The sequence below is a fragment of the Nerophis lumbriciformis genome, linkage group LG06 (genome assembly GCF_033978685.3).
Source record: "Nerophis lumbriciformis linkage group LG06, RoL_Nlum_v2.1, whole genome shotgun sequence".
NCBI classification, from domain to species: Eukaryota; Metazoa; Chordata; class Actinopteri; order Syngnathiformes; family Syngnathidae; genus Nerophis; species Nerophis lumbriciformis.
The window spans coordinates 1,458,469-1,474,724 of record NC_084553.2 but is presented as its reverse complement, the minus strand read 5'-3'; the positions used below and the strand labels follow the sequence as shown (position 1 = coordinate 1,474,724).

Genomic DNA, 16,256 nt, shown 5'->3' with positions numbered 1-16,256 from the left:
GTTGATTTTTTGATGTGGTGACGTCCAAAAAGAGTCATGATACGGGAAGGGAGGGGGCGCACCGTGAGGGGGGAGAGGGAGGGGGTGAGGGGGCGTAATGACGTATCTCAGCGACTCTGTCACAAACCTGGGGGTAAAGTTTGACTCAGATTTTAAATTCGAAAAACAAATCAGCAGCGTCGTTCAAAAAAGCTTTTATCAATTACGCCAAAAAGCGAAAGTGAAACCGCTTCTATCAAGACATGATCTTGAGAAATTAATCCACGCTTTTATCTCGACTGGTCTTGATTATTGTAATGCCCTGTATGTTGGCATTAGCCAGGCCTCCCTCGCCCGCCTGCAGCTCGTGCAGAACTCTGCTGCTCGTCTGCTAACACAGACCCGCAGACGTGAGCACATCACCCCTATTTTAGCGTCCCTTCACTGGCTCCCTGTGCGTTACCGAATACATTTTAAACTCCTTTTATTTGTTTTTAAATGTCTAAACAACCTCGCGCCAACCTATCTCTCCGACCTCCTTCAGCCTTACTGCCCCACCCGATCCTTAAGATCAGCCGATCAGCTGCTGTTGACGGTCCCTGACACAAGGCTGAAGCTTAGAGGTGACAGAGCTTTCGCCGTTGCTGCTCCCAAGCTCTGGAACGACCTACCCCTGAGTGTTAGACAAGCCTCCTCTCTTCCTGTTTTTAAATCTCTCTTAAAAACATACTTTTATTCCATGGCTTTTAACACTGAGTGATATCCATCCTGCAATGGCGCCCCATAATACACCTGCTGTGATCCTGTTTTTATGTTTTTATGTTTTTATTAATTCTATTTTAATTATTTATTTTTTATCGTGTTCTGTTTGTGTTGTGTTGTGTTTGCTCGGTACTCGTTTTATCTTTTAACCTGTTCATTGTACAGCACTTTGGCTACCCCTGTGATACATTTTAAATGTGCTCTATAAATAAAGTTGATTTGATTTAATTTGAATGTGGTAACAAATAATATTTCTATTAAATAGGCTTTACTTTGCATTTTAATTAACGTGGGATTATTTTTTGTATTTAGAAATAATAGTACCAACTTTTTTTTCTTTTCTTTTTTTCTCTCCATTTGTGGCACTGGCGTGGCGCCCCCTGATGGACGGCGCCCTTAGCATTTGCCTATACGGCCTATGCCACGGGCCGGCCCTGCCAGCAGGCCACACTCATGTGTTTTAAATTGTATCATGGAGCTCAACACAAAGACTTGTTGTTTGCCAAACGATGAAGAAGATTGCGTGCGCTTGTTGTTGCTCTTCAAGCAGCTTTTCATCACCAAACATCAGCAGATATTCTTTTATCCGTTTATTGGATGCACAGCTCAAAGACCCAAAATATCACTTCATAGGTGCACAAATGGACTTTCATTTGCCTCCATTCACTTTTCCATGGCATTGTTCTTAAGCTGGAGGGATTGTAATGGCAATTGAATGCCTGAAGCCCGCATTCACTGGAAATAATAACGCTAAAGTTGTTGTAATCTCTGGTAATTGAAGCAAATGCTTTTTGCGGGGAGAGATTTGTTGCACATACATTCATTTTTATTTACGAGGAGGCGAGGGCTGAGCGGCGTAATGAGTGAGAAGGCACGCTTAATTTAAACGGCGAGGGTGTCTGTTCGGGGAAGCATTAGAGGCGTCGGACATTTTAATTGACAGACAGGAAGTGCTGTCTCCGAGGTTGATACAAGTAATTTATTACTTCTGAAACGAATGCCACCGCCGCAATGTGCTTCATTAATTTCAAATTTAGTTTTAATTTCAAGCTGTTACCCCTTGAGAAGAATAAGGTGGCAAGTTATGTCTGAAGAGCACCCCCCGCCCCTCCGCCATCCCCCGCCACTTCCTCTGTTCTCTCACTGCCGCTCATTTGTGTGGAACAAAGACTTTATTCCAGCAGTATCAGTGCAAGTAAGGGAACAGACTCTCCATAAGCGTTTGTGACAGGATGTAATCAGTGTGTGATGACTTCAGGAAAAAGTCCTTTTTAGAGAATTTGCATCTTTTCATCTGCTGTTAAAGTGCTTTAAACAAATGTTCCTCTCTCTTTCTTCTCATCTTTTAAGCAGCATATGTCCCTGAAGACGAGAAGGAAGCAGCTCTGCTTGACGAGGACCTTGATGGAGCGGAATCATTCCAGGAAGGGGAGGAGCCTGCCGCCAAGTTCCTCTGTCATGACAAAGACATGCTCCTGAAGGACAGGCCGGGGTCGGCCGACTTCCACGACTCTCCCAACACGGCTGACTTTTCTGGTCAGGAGCTGGACAGTGAGTCCCACCTGAGCGAATCCAGTGACAGGATGTCTGACTTTGAGAGCCCGCCCCTTATAACTGAAGATGACCTTCTCCTTTTTAAAGATCCCACAAACACTCTTTCCCTGTCGTCGACCTTCATGGCCGCCGCAGACAATGCTGCGACACTAAGTGGAGACGACGCTGTACTTTCCGCCGCTGGGTCTGTGGCTGATAGCCTGGAAAAGATGAAGGCAATTTACACATCCTTCCTAAATAATTCCTACTGGTCTACTCTTAACCTGAATCTGAGCCAACCGTCGGTAGAGAAACCTCCTCGAAGTCACAGCAACAGTAGTAGCAGCAGCAGCAACAGTAGCTGTGGAAGCGGAGGCTATGACTGGCACCAGACTGCTATTGCCAAGACGTTCCAGCAAGCCTCACAGAACCACCATAACCGACTAGCCATGGCTCGGCATCCCGTTGTAGCTGTGTCAACGCCATCTACAGAACCCAGCCTCTTTAGCACCGTACAGCTGTACCGCCAGAGCTCTAAGTTGTACGGTTCCATATTCACTGGTGCTAGTAAATTCCGCTGCAAGGACTGCAGCGCTGCATACGACACGCTAGTGGACCTAACGGTGCACATGAACGAGACTGGTCACTACAGAGATGATAACCACGAGACAGACAGGGAGAACACAAAGCGGTGGTCAAAACCGAGGAAGCGCTCCTTGCTGGAGATGGAAGGGAAGGAGGATGCACAGAAAGTTCTGAAGTGCATGTACTGTGGACACTCATTTGAATCCCTTCAGGACTTAAGTGTCCACATGATCAAGACCAAACACTACCAAAAAGTGCCTCTGAAAGAGCCTGTGACGCCAGTGGCAGCCAAGATTTTCTCCTCAGCTCGAAAAAGAACCCCTATCGAATTGGACATACCCAGCTCACCGGACTCAAATGGCGAAGCCACACCTAAGCCAACCTCCCTTGCTGAGTCTGACATGCTCCAGAAGGCCAACAACCCATACATTACAGCCAACAACCGCTACGGACATCAGAATGGCGCCAGCTACTCCTGGCAGTTCGAGTCCAGGAAGTCACAAATCCTCAAATGCATGGAGTGTGGCAGCTCTCATGATACACTGCAAGATCTGACCGCCCACATGATGGTGACCGGACACTTCATCAAAGTCACCAACTCTGCTATCAAAAAGGGCAAACCCATTATAGAGGCTGCCAGTCTAGTGCCAATATCTAACTCCACAGCAGAGGAGAAGTTTCAGTCAGTTCCTCTGGCTGCTACAACGTTCTCTCCACCACCTGCCTCGGTACATCCTCCAACCAGTATTCCACCCACCGCCATGGCAGTGGAGATAAAAACAGAAGACAAGGAAGAGGAATGCACTAAAGAAGTTATCGTCAACAACAGTAATCATGTGAGCTGGGACAAAATGTCAGGAGATGAAGATGAGCCTGAGGAGAAGTTTGACATTTCTTCAAAATACACATATCTGACTGAGGAAGACCTGGATGATAGTCCCAAAGGAGGTCTAGACATCCTCAAGTCGTTAGAGAACACGGTGACTTCAGCCATCAGCAAAGCCCAGAAGGGAGCGCCGAGCTGGGGGGGATATCCCAGCATACACGCTGCCTATCAGCTCCCCAATATAATGAAGTTGTCCCTCGGTAACTCTGGGAAAAATTTCCCTTTGAAATTCACGTTCCCGGGAGCAGAAATTATCTCTGCCGCCGCCAAGAGCCAGTCATTGATTTCGCCACCGATCCGCCAAAAGTCTCTTCTGTCCAAAAACAACTTCCATGCCATGGAGGAGCTAGTCAAGAAAGTGACAGAGAAAGTGGCAAAAGTAGAAGAGAAAATGAGGGAGCCTAGGGATGTTCTGAGGTCATCTCCTATGAGAACCACACCCTCACCCTGCAGCAGTGAGGCAGGAGACACCAGGGGCGAGTCTCCCAGAGACAATAAAGCAGAAAGCTGTAAAATCCCTGGCAGTTTGTTTAGACCCATTACTGATGATGTCTATGGAACAAATCACCAAGAAACAAATGAGGATAGTAGCATGACAGAATTCATGGAGAATGGTGTCGAATCGACAGCAACCTCACCGCAGCCAGGGTCAATATGCGGCAGCACTGCCGTCATAACCGACCATCTGCCTCCAGAGCAGCCATTCATCAACCCTCTGAGCGCGCTGAAGTCAGTCATGAATGCACATCTGGGGAAGGCGGCCAAGCCCGCTCTACCCTCTCTCGACCCGATGAGCATGTTGTTCAAGATGAGCAACAATTTAGCGGAGAAGGCAGCGGTGACAGCCTCCACCCCACCTGCGCAGATCAAAAAGTCCAGCAGCGACCACCTGGACTGCTACTTCTACCAGCAGCACCCCAGCAACGACCAACCAATAGATCTTACCAAAGGCAAGCATGCTGACAAAAATGGCAGTTCTACCATCTCGGTGTCCCCCTCCTCTGCAGTCACCATGTCCAAAGCTTCAGCTGCTGTCGCTTCATTCATGTCCACGTCCCCCCTGAGAGAAAACGCCCTGTCAGACATTTCCGACATGCTGAGGAACCTGACAGAGAGCCAGGTGGTCTCCAAGGCTTCCACGCCCACTAGCTTGTCCGAGCGCTCCGACATTGAAGGTGCTACTCAGGAGGAGGGGGAGGAGAGCTCCCCTGCTCAGAAGCGCAAAGGCCGCCAATCCAATTGGAATCCTCAGCATCTCCTCATCCTGCAAGCCCAGTTTGCCTCCAGCCTGAGACAAACAACTGATAGCAAGTATGTGATGGCAGACCTCAGCCCACAAGAGAGGATGCACATCTCCCGCTTCACTGGACTCTCTATGACCACAATATCCCACTGGTTGGCCAATGTCAAGTACCAGCTGAGAAGAACCGGTGGCACCAAGTTCTTAAAGAACTTAGATTCAGGTCATCCGGTGTTCTTCTGCAGCGACTGTGCCTCGCAGATCCGCTCACCGTCCACCTACGTCAGCCACTTGGAGTCCCACCTTGGCTTCCGACTGAGAGACCTTCCCAAGATGTCTGGGGAGCAGCTGCTTTGTCAGATTAGCCACCAGCACCAGCGCCACATCAAAGGACTCTCTGAAAAACTGCTGTCCAGCCTCCATCCTTCCAGCCACCCGCTTCCCTCCTCTTTGCCCACGTCCCAGACTCCGTCCTTTCCCATCTCGTTGCCATCATCTCTGCCCACCTCTCTGCCCTCGGCTGACTCGGCCTCACCCTCCCCCAACAATGACGAGGACAGTGGTGCCGCCGTGCACCAGTGCAAACTTTGCAACCGGACTTTTGCCAGCAAGCATGCTGTTAAGCTCCACCTGAGCAAGACTCACGGGAAGTCCCCAGAGGACCACCTCATGTACGTGTGCGAGCTGGACAAGCAGTAGCAAAGGATTACCGGCTTTAACGGAACGTTACTCGTTCTGAACAGACCAGAAGAGCAACAGAACCACACACAGCAACGGTTTGTGGCCGTGGGGAAAGTTTGAGCCTGAGATATGAGATATAAAGCTTGTATTTTGTGTAAATGACAGTTTTGCTATACTGTACCTCCTAAATCCACATCGCCAGAATGTGAGAACATGCATGCAGGCTCCTGTTCAATTCCCTTCCCCACAAAGAATACAAATCAAGGACACACTGAACAAAAAAAACTTACATTTGAAAGAAACAAATATTTTACAAATGTTTCAAGAACAAATCATTTTCATGAGTAAATAAGAAAACACGACTATTTTACTTTTTTGAGAAATTATACTAAAGCGTAAACTTTTAAGTGTAAGTTCCTGGTCGTAATATTACAACGTTATTGTGGTAAAATTGTTGTACTGTGACAACTGTCCTATGTTTAGGATTGACGTCCATATTTAGCGTGGCCATAAGACTTGAATTGATTTTGTTCAAGCTGCTGAATGTCATGAACTTCTAAGTTCTTCTCTGACAAAACAACAACAACAACAGTCAATCACTCAAAAGTATTTTAGTCAATTCAGCAACAATCCTGGAAGCACATGAGGTCGTTCCACTCTTACTAAACTACACCATGATGGTTGAACAATTCAGCTTTGGAAACATTGCCTGAATGAAAGAACACACACTTTGTGTCATAAGATTCACTTTGAGTGTGCGCTGACTTGAAAGGTCAACATTACCTCATTTTAATATACAAAAGCCAAAAGCAGTGAAGTTGTGTAAATGGTCAATAAAAAGAGAATACAACAAATCTTTTTCAACTTATATTCAATTGAATAGACTGCAAAGACAAGATATTTCATGTTCACACTGACAAACTTTCTTATTGTTTGCAAATATTAGCTCATTTGGAATTTGATGCCTGCAACATGTTTCAAAAAAGCTGGCAAAAGTGGCAAAAAAGGGACAGCACGGTGGCCCAGGGCTTTGTACATGTGCCTCACAATACGAAGGTCCTGGGTTCGATCCTTGGCTCGGGATCTTTCTGTGTGGAGTTTGCATGTTCTCCCCGTGACGCAGTGGGTTGCTCCCACCTCCAAACACCTGCACCTGGAGATAGGCTCCACCCACCTCCTAAGACATGCACCTGGGGATAGGCCCCTCCCACCTCCAAAAAGATGCACCTGGGGATTGGTTGATTGGCGACACTAAATTGGCCCTAGTGAATGAATGTGAGTGTTCATGTTGTCTGTCTATCTGTGTTGGCCCTGTGATGAGGTGCCCACTTGTCCAGGGTGTACTCCGCCTTCTGCCCATGTGCAGCTGGGATAGGCTCCAGCACCCCCCGTGACCCCAAAAGGGACATGTGGTAGAAAATGGATGGAAGTGGCAAAAAAGAGTGAGAAAGTTGAGGAATGCTCATCAAAGACTTATTTGGAACATCCCACAGGTGAACAGGCTAATTGGGAACAGGTGGGTGCCATGATTGGCTATAAAAGTAGCTTCCATGAAATGCTCAGTCATTCACAAACAAGGACGGGGCGAGGGTCACCACTTTGTCAACAACAACATTTCTCAAGCAGCTATTGCAAGGAATTTAGGGATTTAACCATCTATGCTCCGTAATATCATCAAAAGGTTGAGAGAATCTGGAGAGTGGCCGTGCCAGCAACCTGAGGGTTCCTGGTTCGATTCCCACCTTCTACCAACTTCGTCATGTTCATTGTGTTCTTGAGCAAGACACGTCACCCTTGCTCCTGATGGGTTGCGGTTAGGGCCTTGCATGGCAGCTCCCACCATCAGAAGGTACATACAGGTTTTGGAGCAACATATGTTGCCATCGTTATCATGGACGCCCCTGCTTATTTCAGCAAGACAATGCCAAGCCACATGGCTTCATAGTAAAAGAGTGCGGGTACTAGACTGGCCTGCCTGTAGTGCAGACATTGAAAATGTGTGAAGGCTAAAATATGAGAAGGGAGACTGTTGAACAACTTAAGCTGTACATCAAGCAAGAATGGGAAAGAATTCCACTTCAAAAATGTGTCTCCTCAGTTCCCAAACCTTTACTGAGTGTTGTTAAAAGGAAAGGCCATGTAACACACTGGTAAAAATGCCTTTTTTGCAATGCGATGCTGCCATTAAATTCAAAGTTCATGATTATTTGCAAAAAATAACAAAGTTTGTCAGTGTGAACATGAAATATCTTGTCTTTGCAGTCTATTCAATTGAATATAAGTTGTATTCTCTTTTTATTTACCATTTACACAACCTGATCACTTCACTGCTTTTGTACTTTGTGCATTTCATCTAATATTTCACAATCTTTTCACGCCACCAAGTCAGCTGCTTCTGCTCGGACAAAACGTTTACGTGGCAGATTGTTCTGGAAGGAATGCTGCTTGTGATGGTCTCACCATTTTATGACAATATCGTGTTAGTGCGGACACAAGAAATCCTCCAGCAAAAACAAGAACACCTTGAAGCAAATCTTCAAATGAACGATGTTACATTCCTGTTCAAGTCCTCCTCTTTCAAACACTGCCCTTCTACTTCATACCTGTTGGCTGATATGGTTGAACCAAGAAGTTGGACCTGTGTCAGCGTGGCACACAGCAGCTTGAAACATGAAATGCCAAATATTGATTACATATTGATACCTATGAAGGTTCTCATTCATCAGGTCCTTGTCTTCTAAGGGCCTTCCATCATCACAACTGGACTGTTTGATTTGTACTAGAAGACCTTTATTCTCTCATCCTAGTAGACTTCATCAGTTCATGATCTTAGACTTAGATTGGTCACATGTAGTCTTATAATTAGATCGGTCACATCTAGATTGGTCACATCTAGTCTTAGACTTAGAATGGTCACAGCTAATCTTAGACTTAGATTGGTCACATCTAGTCTTAGACTTAGATTGGTCACAGCTAATCTTAGACTTAGATTGGTCACATCTAGTCTTAGACTTAGATTGGTCACATCTAGTCTTAGACTTAGATTGGTCACATCTAGTCTTAGACTTAGATTGGTCACATCTAGTCTTAGATTGGTCACATCTAGTCTTAGACTTAGATTGGTCACATCTAGTCTTAGACTTAGATTGTTACATCTAGTCTTAGACTTAGATTGGTCACATCGAGTCTTAGACTTAGATTGGTCACATTTAATCTTAAACTGAAATTGATCACTTCTAGTCCAAACGGTTGGTGCCAAAACCCCTAACATTTATACTCTACAAAACAGGAGGGTGTGCCTTGGCAAGGATGGTTTCACCCAATTGTAGTGAGAAAACCAACTGTTGAGATGCAAAAAATTAATCTTATTGTCAACGCCAACGACAGTCAAAGTGTAACTTCCCCTCATTAGCATTGAGGTATTGTGTGGCAGAACCATGGCTGTGGATGGACTACTACCAGTCCAAAATAGTCAGAATCCCCCGCACTAGCATTCCATTCAGTTGTAAACAAATGGCTTTCTGCTCACCTTCTGTGAGCAGAATGTTTCTAACTCCTGGTACTTGTTGGAGACTTGTTTAACCTCCAACAAATACCAGGTGTTAGAAACATTCTAGTCCCAGAAGGTGAGCAGAATGTTTCTAACTCCTGGTACTTGTTGGAGTCTTGTTTAACCTCCAACAAATACCAGGAGTTCTGGTCCCAGAAGGTGAGCAGAATGTTTCTAACTCCTGGTACTTGTTGGAGTCTTGTTTAACCTCCAACAAATACCAGTAGTTGTGGTTCCAGAAGGTGAGCAGAAAGCCATCTGTGCCATTGAAGGATTGACCGCCCTGAGATGGGATATTGATGAACCCTCTGATTGGTCAAAGCACTTAAAGGCAAACTTTCATGACCACGCGGTTCAAGCTGCAACGGAAAATGTTGAGTTTTTTTTTCCAGATTCATTGTCAATTTTTGGTCTTAAGGTTCATGCTTAAAAAAGAAAACAAAATCAGGAACCTCTTTTGATTCAGGTCTGTGTAAAATATGTACTTGAAATATGAAGTATTTCCTGTCTAAATTATGCTTTCTATATTTGTTATTTAAAGAAAAGACTGCTGGTATATTAATGACGTTGTTTTGCACAAGAACTTTTATACGTGTGTTATTTCATCAATTGATACAAAAAATGCCATGTAGCAAAAAAAGTATGACTTGAAAAAAAAGGTGTGCTTCAAGCGTTGAAGAGTTTTTTTACACATGGAAAAGATGAACATTGTTATTTATAAGCACTTTTTCTCTTCTTATGACGCCACACTACAGCTTTAACCTTCTGGGCGGGGCTATAAATGGTCATCATGGTTACTTGTGCTAATGAGCTGTGAATTGAGCATGTAAGAGCACATACCTTTCTTGCTGTTGTACACCAAACTCACAATATTATAACCTTCTTTTCTACTGCAGCATTAAAAAAAGAAAGTGTTTGCAACAATGTTCCTGTTGTGTGTTGTCTGCGACTCATCACTTCCATGATTAGCGACAACTCATCACTTCCATAATTAGCAACAACGAGCTTGTTACACCAAAGTTTCACGTGTCTGACGGCTTGCGCACGAGTCCTGGTGTGTGCACTCATGCACACTCAAACATTGGAATTAGTTGTCTTTCAAGAGAGCAATATATTTCATGACACAACATTAGTGACTCAAAGATGGCCGAGTCAGAAGTGGGAAACAAAATGCAGAACTCATTTCAAATAAAAATAACAATAAGCAAAGTTTGAATTCGTTTTCAGGCTTCTTTCTGACGTTTTGAACCCCTCTGAAACAGGCTGAGTTTGCTTCGGCCATTGTTCTAGTTTTCAAGGTACACTAAGTGTTATGGATGAAGGAGGGAGTTGTGACAACACAGAACCACAAGGGGGCAATATTGCTCTATGTATTTATTATATGTATATATAAACAATATGATAAATAATCCATCCATCCCATCCATTTTCTACCGCTTATTCCCTTCGGGGTCGCGGGGGGCGCTGGAGCCTATCTCAGCTACAATCGGGCGGAAGGCGGCGTACACCCTGGACAAGTCGCTACATCATCGCAGGGCCAACACTGATAGACAACATTCACACTCACATTCACACACTAGGGCCAATTTAGTGTTGCCAATCAACCTATCCCCAGGTGCATGTCTTTGAAGGTGGGAGGAAGCCGGAGTACCCGGAGGGAACCCACGCAGTCACGGGGAGAACATGCAAACTCCACACAGAAAGATGAACAAGATAATTAAATTAACTAGAGAATGGCTTCAAGGTGGCAGAGGGGTTAGTGCATCTGCCTCACAATACGAAGGTCCTGAGTAGTCTTGGGTTCAATCCCGGGCTCGGGATCTTTCTGTGTGGAGTTTGCATGTTCTCCCCGTGACTGCGTGGGTTCCCTCCGGGTACTCCGGCTTCCTCCCACCTCCAAAGACATGCACCTGGGGATGGGCCCCTCCCACCTCCAAAGACATGCACCTGGGGATAAGTTGATTGGCAACACTAAATGGTCCCTAGTGTGTGAAGGTGAGTGTGAATGTTGTCTGTCTATCTGTGTTGGCCCTGCGATGAGGTGGCGACTTGTCCAGGGTGTACGCCGCCTTCCGCCCGATTGTAGCTGAGATAGGCTCCAGCGCCCCCCGCGACTCCAAAAGGGAATAAGCGGTAGAAAATGGATGGATGGATGGAACTAGAGAATGGTGTGTGACAAAATCCAAGAGTGTGTATGGTGTAAGACTATGTGTAGGAATTAATTGCTGAGTGTTTACCAGAAGTGTTGACTCGAGAGGAGGAACAAGGCATGAAGGCAGTCCGTGGGGCAGGCAGATGGTCAGAGCGAATGGCGAGGTGTAGGAGGTCCATGTCCATGCGAGAGGGGGTCGAGATCCAAGAGGCAGTCAGGGAAACGGGGGGACAAGGAATGACGAGACACACAGCAACATCAACGCGGGAACGTAGGTCTGCAGATGGATCAACAGGACACGAGACAATCAAAAATGACGGGGAAGAAAAACACAGAGAGAGGAAGATTGCATAAAGCACGACGATCGCTTACGGGACATCAATAGAAGGTTACATTCTGGCGAGGGCCGGCAGGTTGTGCAGGCTTATGAAGGCAGGTCTAATCATCAGCTCCAGGTGTGCAGATTGCTGATCGCCCACAGCCTTGCCGGTATGTGGGCGAGACGCGAGTAGGGGCGTGTCTCGGCGCGCTGCCAGCGAAGGTGCTGGAAGACCCAGCTGCCGGGGAAAAGCGAGTTCGAGCCCGTGCCATGACACTAAGTGAGAAGTATTAGTATTAGAAATGGAAACAGCAGAGGTTTTGATTGCGGGTTAGGGTGTTTTTAAATGAACAGGGTTAGGGTTAGGGTGATTTTAAATGTACAGGGTTAGGGTTAGAGTGATTTTAAATGTACAGGGTTAGGGTTAGGGTGTTTTTAAATGTACAGGGTTAGGGTTAGGGTGTTTTTAAATGTACAGGGTTAGGGTATGTTTAAAGAAATAAACCAGCAACTTCAGAAACAAGGTTTGGAAAGAAAGCATCTCAAACGTTGAGTTAATGAGCTTTCTCTTTCAGTGAAGTTATTTGTGTACAGACGCCATGATTCTATCATGTCTGACCTACTATTGGAAGTAACATCCCTGCAAGAACTTAGTAGTTCTAGTATGATGCAGTATTTCATTTCAAACACGCATAGAACACCGGATTAGCACATGTGGTTTCAAAACATGGTTGGAACACATGATTAGTGTAATTGATAGAACGTGTGGTTAGAACACATGATTACAACACAACATTAGAACACACAATAGGAACATGTTAATAGAACAGTTGATAAGAACCCAAAATTAGAACACAACATGGGAACACACGATTAGAACACATTATTGGAACATGTTAATAGAACAGTTGATTAGAACAAATTATTGGAACATATGAATACAACACATTAGAACACATGATTAGAACACACGATAGGAACATGGTAATAGAACAGTTGATCAGAACACAACATGAGAACACACGATTAGAACCAATTATTGGACCATGTTAATAGAAAAGTTGATTAGAACAAATTATTGGAACACATCAAAATATTAGAACACATGGTGAGAGCAGGTAATTAATTAGAACCAAAGATTAGGAACCAAATTTAGAACAAATGACTGGAACACATGATTACAACAAAACATCAGAACACATGATTAGAACACAAGGTTAGAACATGTGATTAGAACCAATGATTAGGACCCAAAAATAGAACACATGATTGGAACATATGATTACAACAAAACAATAAAATACTGGTTAGAACACATGATTAGAACACATGGTTAGAACATGTGATTATAAACAATTATTAGGACCCAAAATGTATACAAATGACTGGAAGCCATGATTACAACAAAACAATAGAACACATGATTGTAAAACATGGTTAGAACTCATGATTAGTGCATTGGATAAAAACACATGGTTAACTTAATGATGAATATCAAACAAAGCATTGACTCACACAACAAAAAGATTCTGAGCACACACAGACAAGCAATCGCTAACGACTCTAACTCCACAGATAGCTGCAATTGCAGACAAAGGCTTAACTGCCCACATAACAGAAACTGTTTAAAAACTTCAGTTGTTTACCAAGCCAGCATCACCCGCAAGGAAAAGTCAAACACAGAGACATACATTGGACTCACAGAAAACACCTTTAAAACCCCTTATAACAATCACACAGCATCATTCTGTAGGCCCAACTCAACAACTCTACAGAGCTGAGTAACTACATCTGGACTCTTAAAGACTATAACATTGATCATGCTATTACATGGCAAATTGTCACATCTAGCTCACCATACAACACTGCAGCTAAAACATGTCACCTGTGCCTGAAAGAAAATGTTTTTATTATATACCACCCCAACATGTTTATTATTTACCACCCCAACATGTTTATTATATACCACCCCAACATGTTTATTATATACCACCCCAACATGTTTATTATATACCACCCCAACATGTTTATTATATACCACCCCAACATGTTTATTATATACCACCCCAACATGTTTATTATATACCATCCCAACATGTTTATTATATACCACCCCAACATGTTTATTATATACCACCCCAGCATGTTTAATATATACCACCCCAACATGTTTATTATATACCACCCCAACATGTTGATTATATACCACCCCAACATGTTTATTATATACCACCCCAACATGTTTATTATATACCACCCCAACATGTTTATTATATACCACCCCAGCATGTTTAATATATACCACCCCAACATGTTGATTATATACCACCCCAACATGTTGATTATATACCACCCCAACATGTTTATTATATACCACCCCAACATGTTTATTATATACCACCCCAGCATGTTTATTATATACCACCCCAACATGTTTATTATATACCACCCCAGCATGTTTATTATATACCACCCCAACATGTTTATTATATACCACCCCAACATGTTTATTATATACCACCCCAGCATGTCCACTTTAAACAAACACAACCAACTGGTCTCATCATGCCGGCACAGAAGCAAGGCATTATGGTGTAACAATGGCCACACCCCCATGTAATGTACCCTATAAATATGTAACAACCACAGACACTTCAATAACATCCCCTGAAGAGCAGGGAAACCTGCAAAACAGCTTGTAGGGATGATATAGCCTCTTTGTTTCTCTGACCTAACATGATGTAAGTATATATGTAGTATCTAGTAACATTCATAATAACATGTAATATATACATGATGTAAGTATATATGTCATGTAGTAACATTCATAATAACATGTAATATATACATGATGTAAGTATATATGTCATGTAGTAACATTCATAATAACATGTAATATATACATGATGTAAGTATATATGTCATGTAGTAACATTCATAATAACATGTAATATATACATGATGTAAGTATATATGTCATGTAGTAACATTCATAATAACATGTAATATATACATGATGTAAGTATATATGTCATGTAGTAGCATTCATAATAACATGTAATATATACATGATGTAAGTATATATGTCATGTAGTAACATTCATAATAACATGTAATATATACATGATGTAAGTATATATGTCATGTAGTAACATTCATAATAACATGTAATATATACATGATGTAAGTATATATGTAGTATCTAGTAACATTCATAATAACATGTAATATATACATGATGTCATGTAGTAACATTAACATAACTCTGGACTTCCGAGCCTGCCTTGTCCTATCTGGACTTCCGCCTTGATTTCAACACACACTTACAACACTGCCTGGTAACAACCCTCATATACTTACCACACATGCTGTAGTCACACCATATTCATTTGGATTACGTACACACTTCACATACATGTTTTTATTTCAATAAACACGCTGCCAGCTAACGACGCCACTGTCTCAGTGTCGTCTGTTTCTCCCGCTGTACCGTTACATAAACACACACATCCAGTCTACACTCATTTGTATGTCAAGGTTAGTATGAAGTTTTACTAAACTAAACACACACATCCAGTCTACACTCACATGTATGTCAAGGTTAGTATGAAGTTTTACTAAACTAAACACACACATCCAGTCTACACTCATTTGTATGTCAAGGTTAGTATGAAGTTTTACTCAACTAAACACACACATCCAGTCTACATTCATATCTTGGAAAATATCTTGTGATTTTTTTTTTTTTTTCAAATCTGCTAATGGCCAATAAAACGTAGTTTTTGTCTAAAAAATGGCGGTGAGTTAGGATATGGATTTTGGCCATTTTGCATTGCATGACGTTGAGAGGAATCATGTGTTCCTGGGACTGTTTTGAACTTCTGGAACACTCTTTTTTAAAGCAGAGATCTCAACCCTCCATGGTGGTCTTCCACAGTCTCATGGCGTTCTTGATGAAGGTTCTTGGAGTCCTGTGGATCTTGTACAGATCCAGCACTGCAGTGGTATATGTGACCTTGAGTTTAGGGTTCTTGTGCTACACAGGTTGGCGTTTCTGGTCTTACAGTCTCGGCTGATGAATTTGATATCTGATACCCTCCTTCTTTTGTTGCTGTCCTATGGTTTTATTGGTCCAGTGGGCCTGCACCATGAAGACTTGTCATGTTGTTGAAACTTAGTAAAGATTTAATATTCAGCAGTGATTGTACTTTTTATTTGCTGGACTCTTCCAGTAAGAAGAAGGGAAAACCATTTGGATGCTCATCAGTCACTGATGACCTTTCAGGTCCGCCTGTCAATCATTCAGAACATCACACTTTCACTGTTAGGGAACGTCCAAATGTTCTCTTGATAATCTTCCAAATGTTGTCTTCTGGTGATTGTTTCACACAAGTTTCAGTATGAAATCAAATATGTTCTGCCGTGCTTGGTGACTGACTCAATTCTGCAGTTCTTGCCCGTCATGGCCGCCATGGCAACCGTCTGGCTGCTGGATCATTATCGCCCTTAAATGATCTCCTCCTGTAACAATGTTCATTATAACACACATACGCGTGCACACTGATGCAC

At 43.2% G+C, this 16,256-nt stretch overlaps 1 protein-coding gene across 2 annotated transcripts in view; it reads left to right on the top strand.

Annotated features, from left to right (window-relative positions):
• Positions 1-8,532, top strand: part of tshz3b (teashirt zinc finger homeobox 3b) — a 75,828-nt gene extending 67,296 nt beyond the window's left edge. The window contains exons 1-2 of one of the 2 annotated variants that reach the window (XM_072913329.1): positions 2,286-2,407; positions 2,495-8,532. In XM_072913329.1, coding sequence (XP_072769430.1) covers positions 2,325-2,407; positions 2,495-5,684 — 3,273 coding nt within the window. In that variant the 5' untranslated portion in view covers positions 2,286-2,324 and the 3' untranslated portion in view covers positions 5,685-8,532. Of the gene's footprint in view, positions 1-2,094 lie in introns of those variants that run through there. The other variant, XM_061963424.2, reaches the window with a different exon arrangement.
• Positions 8,533-16,256: the final 7,724 nt, after the last annotated feature.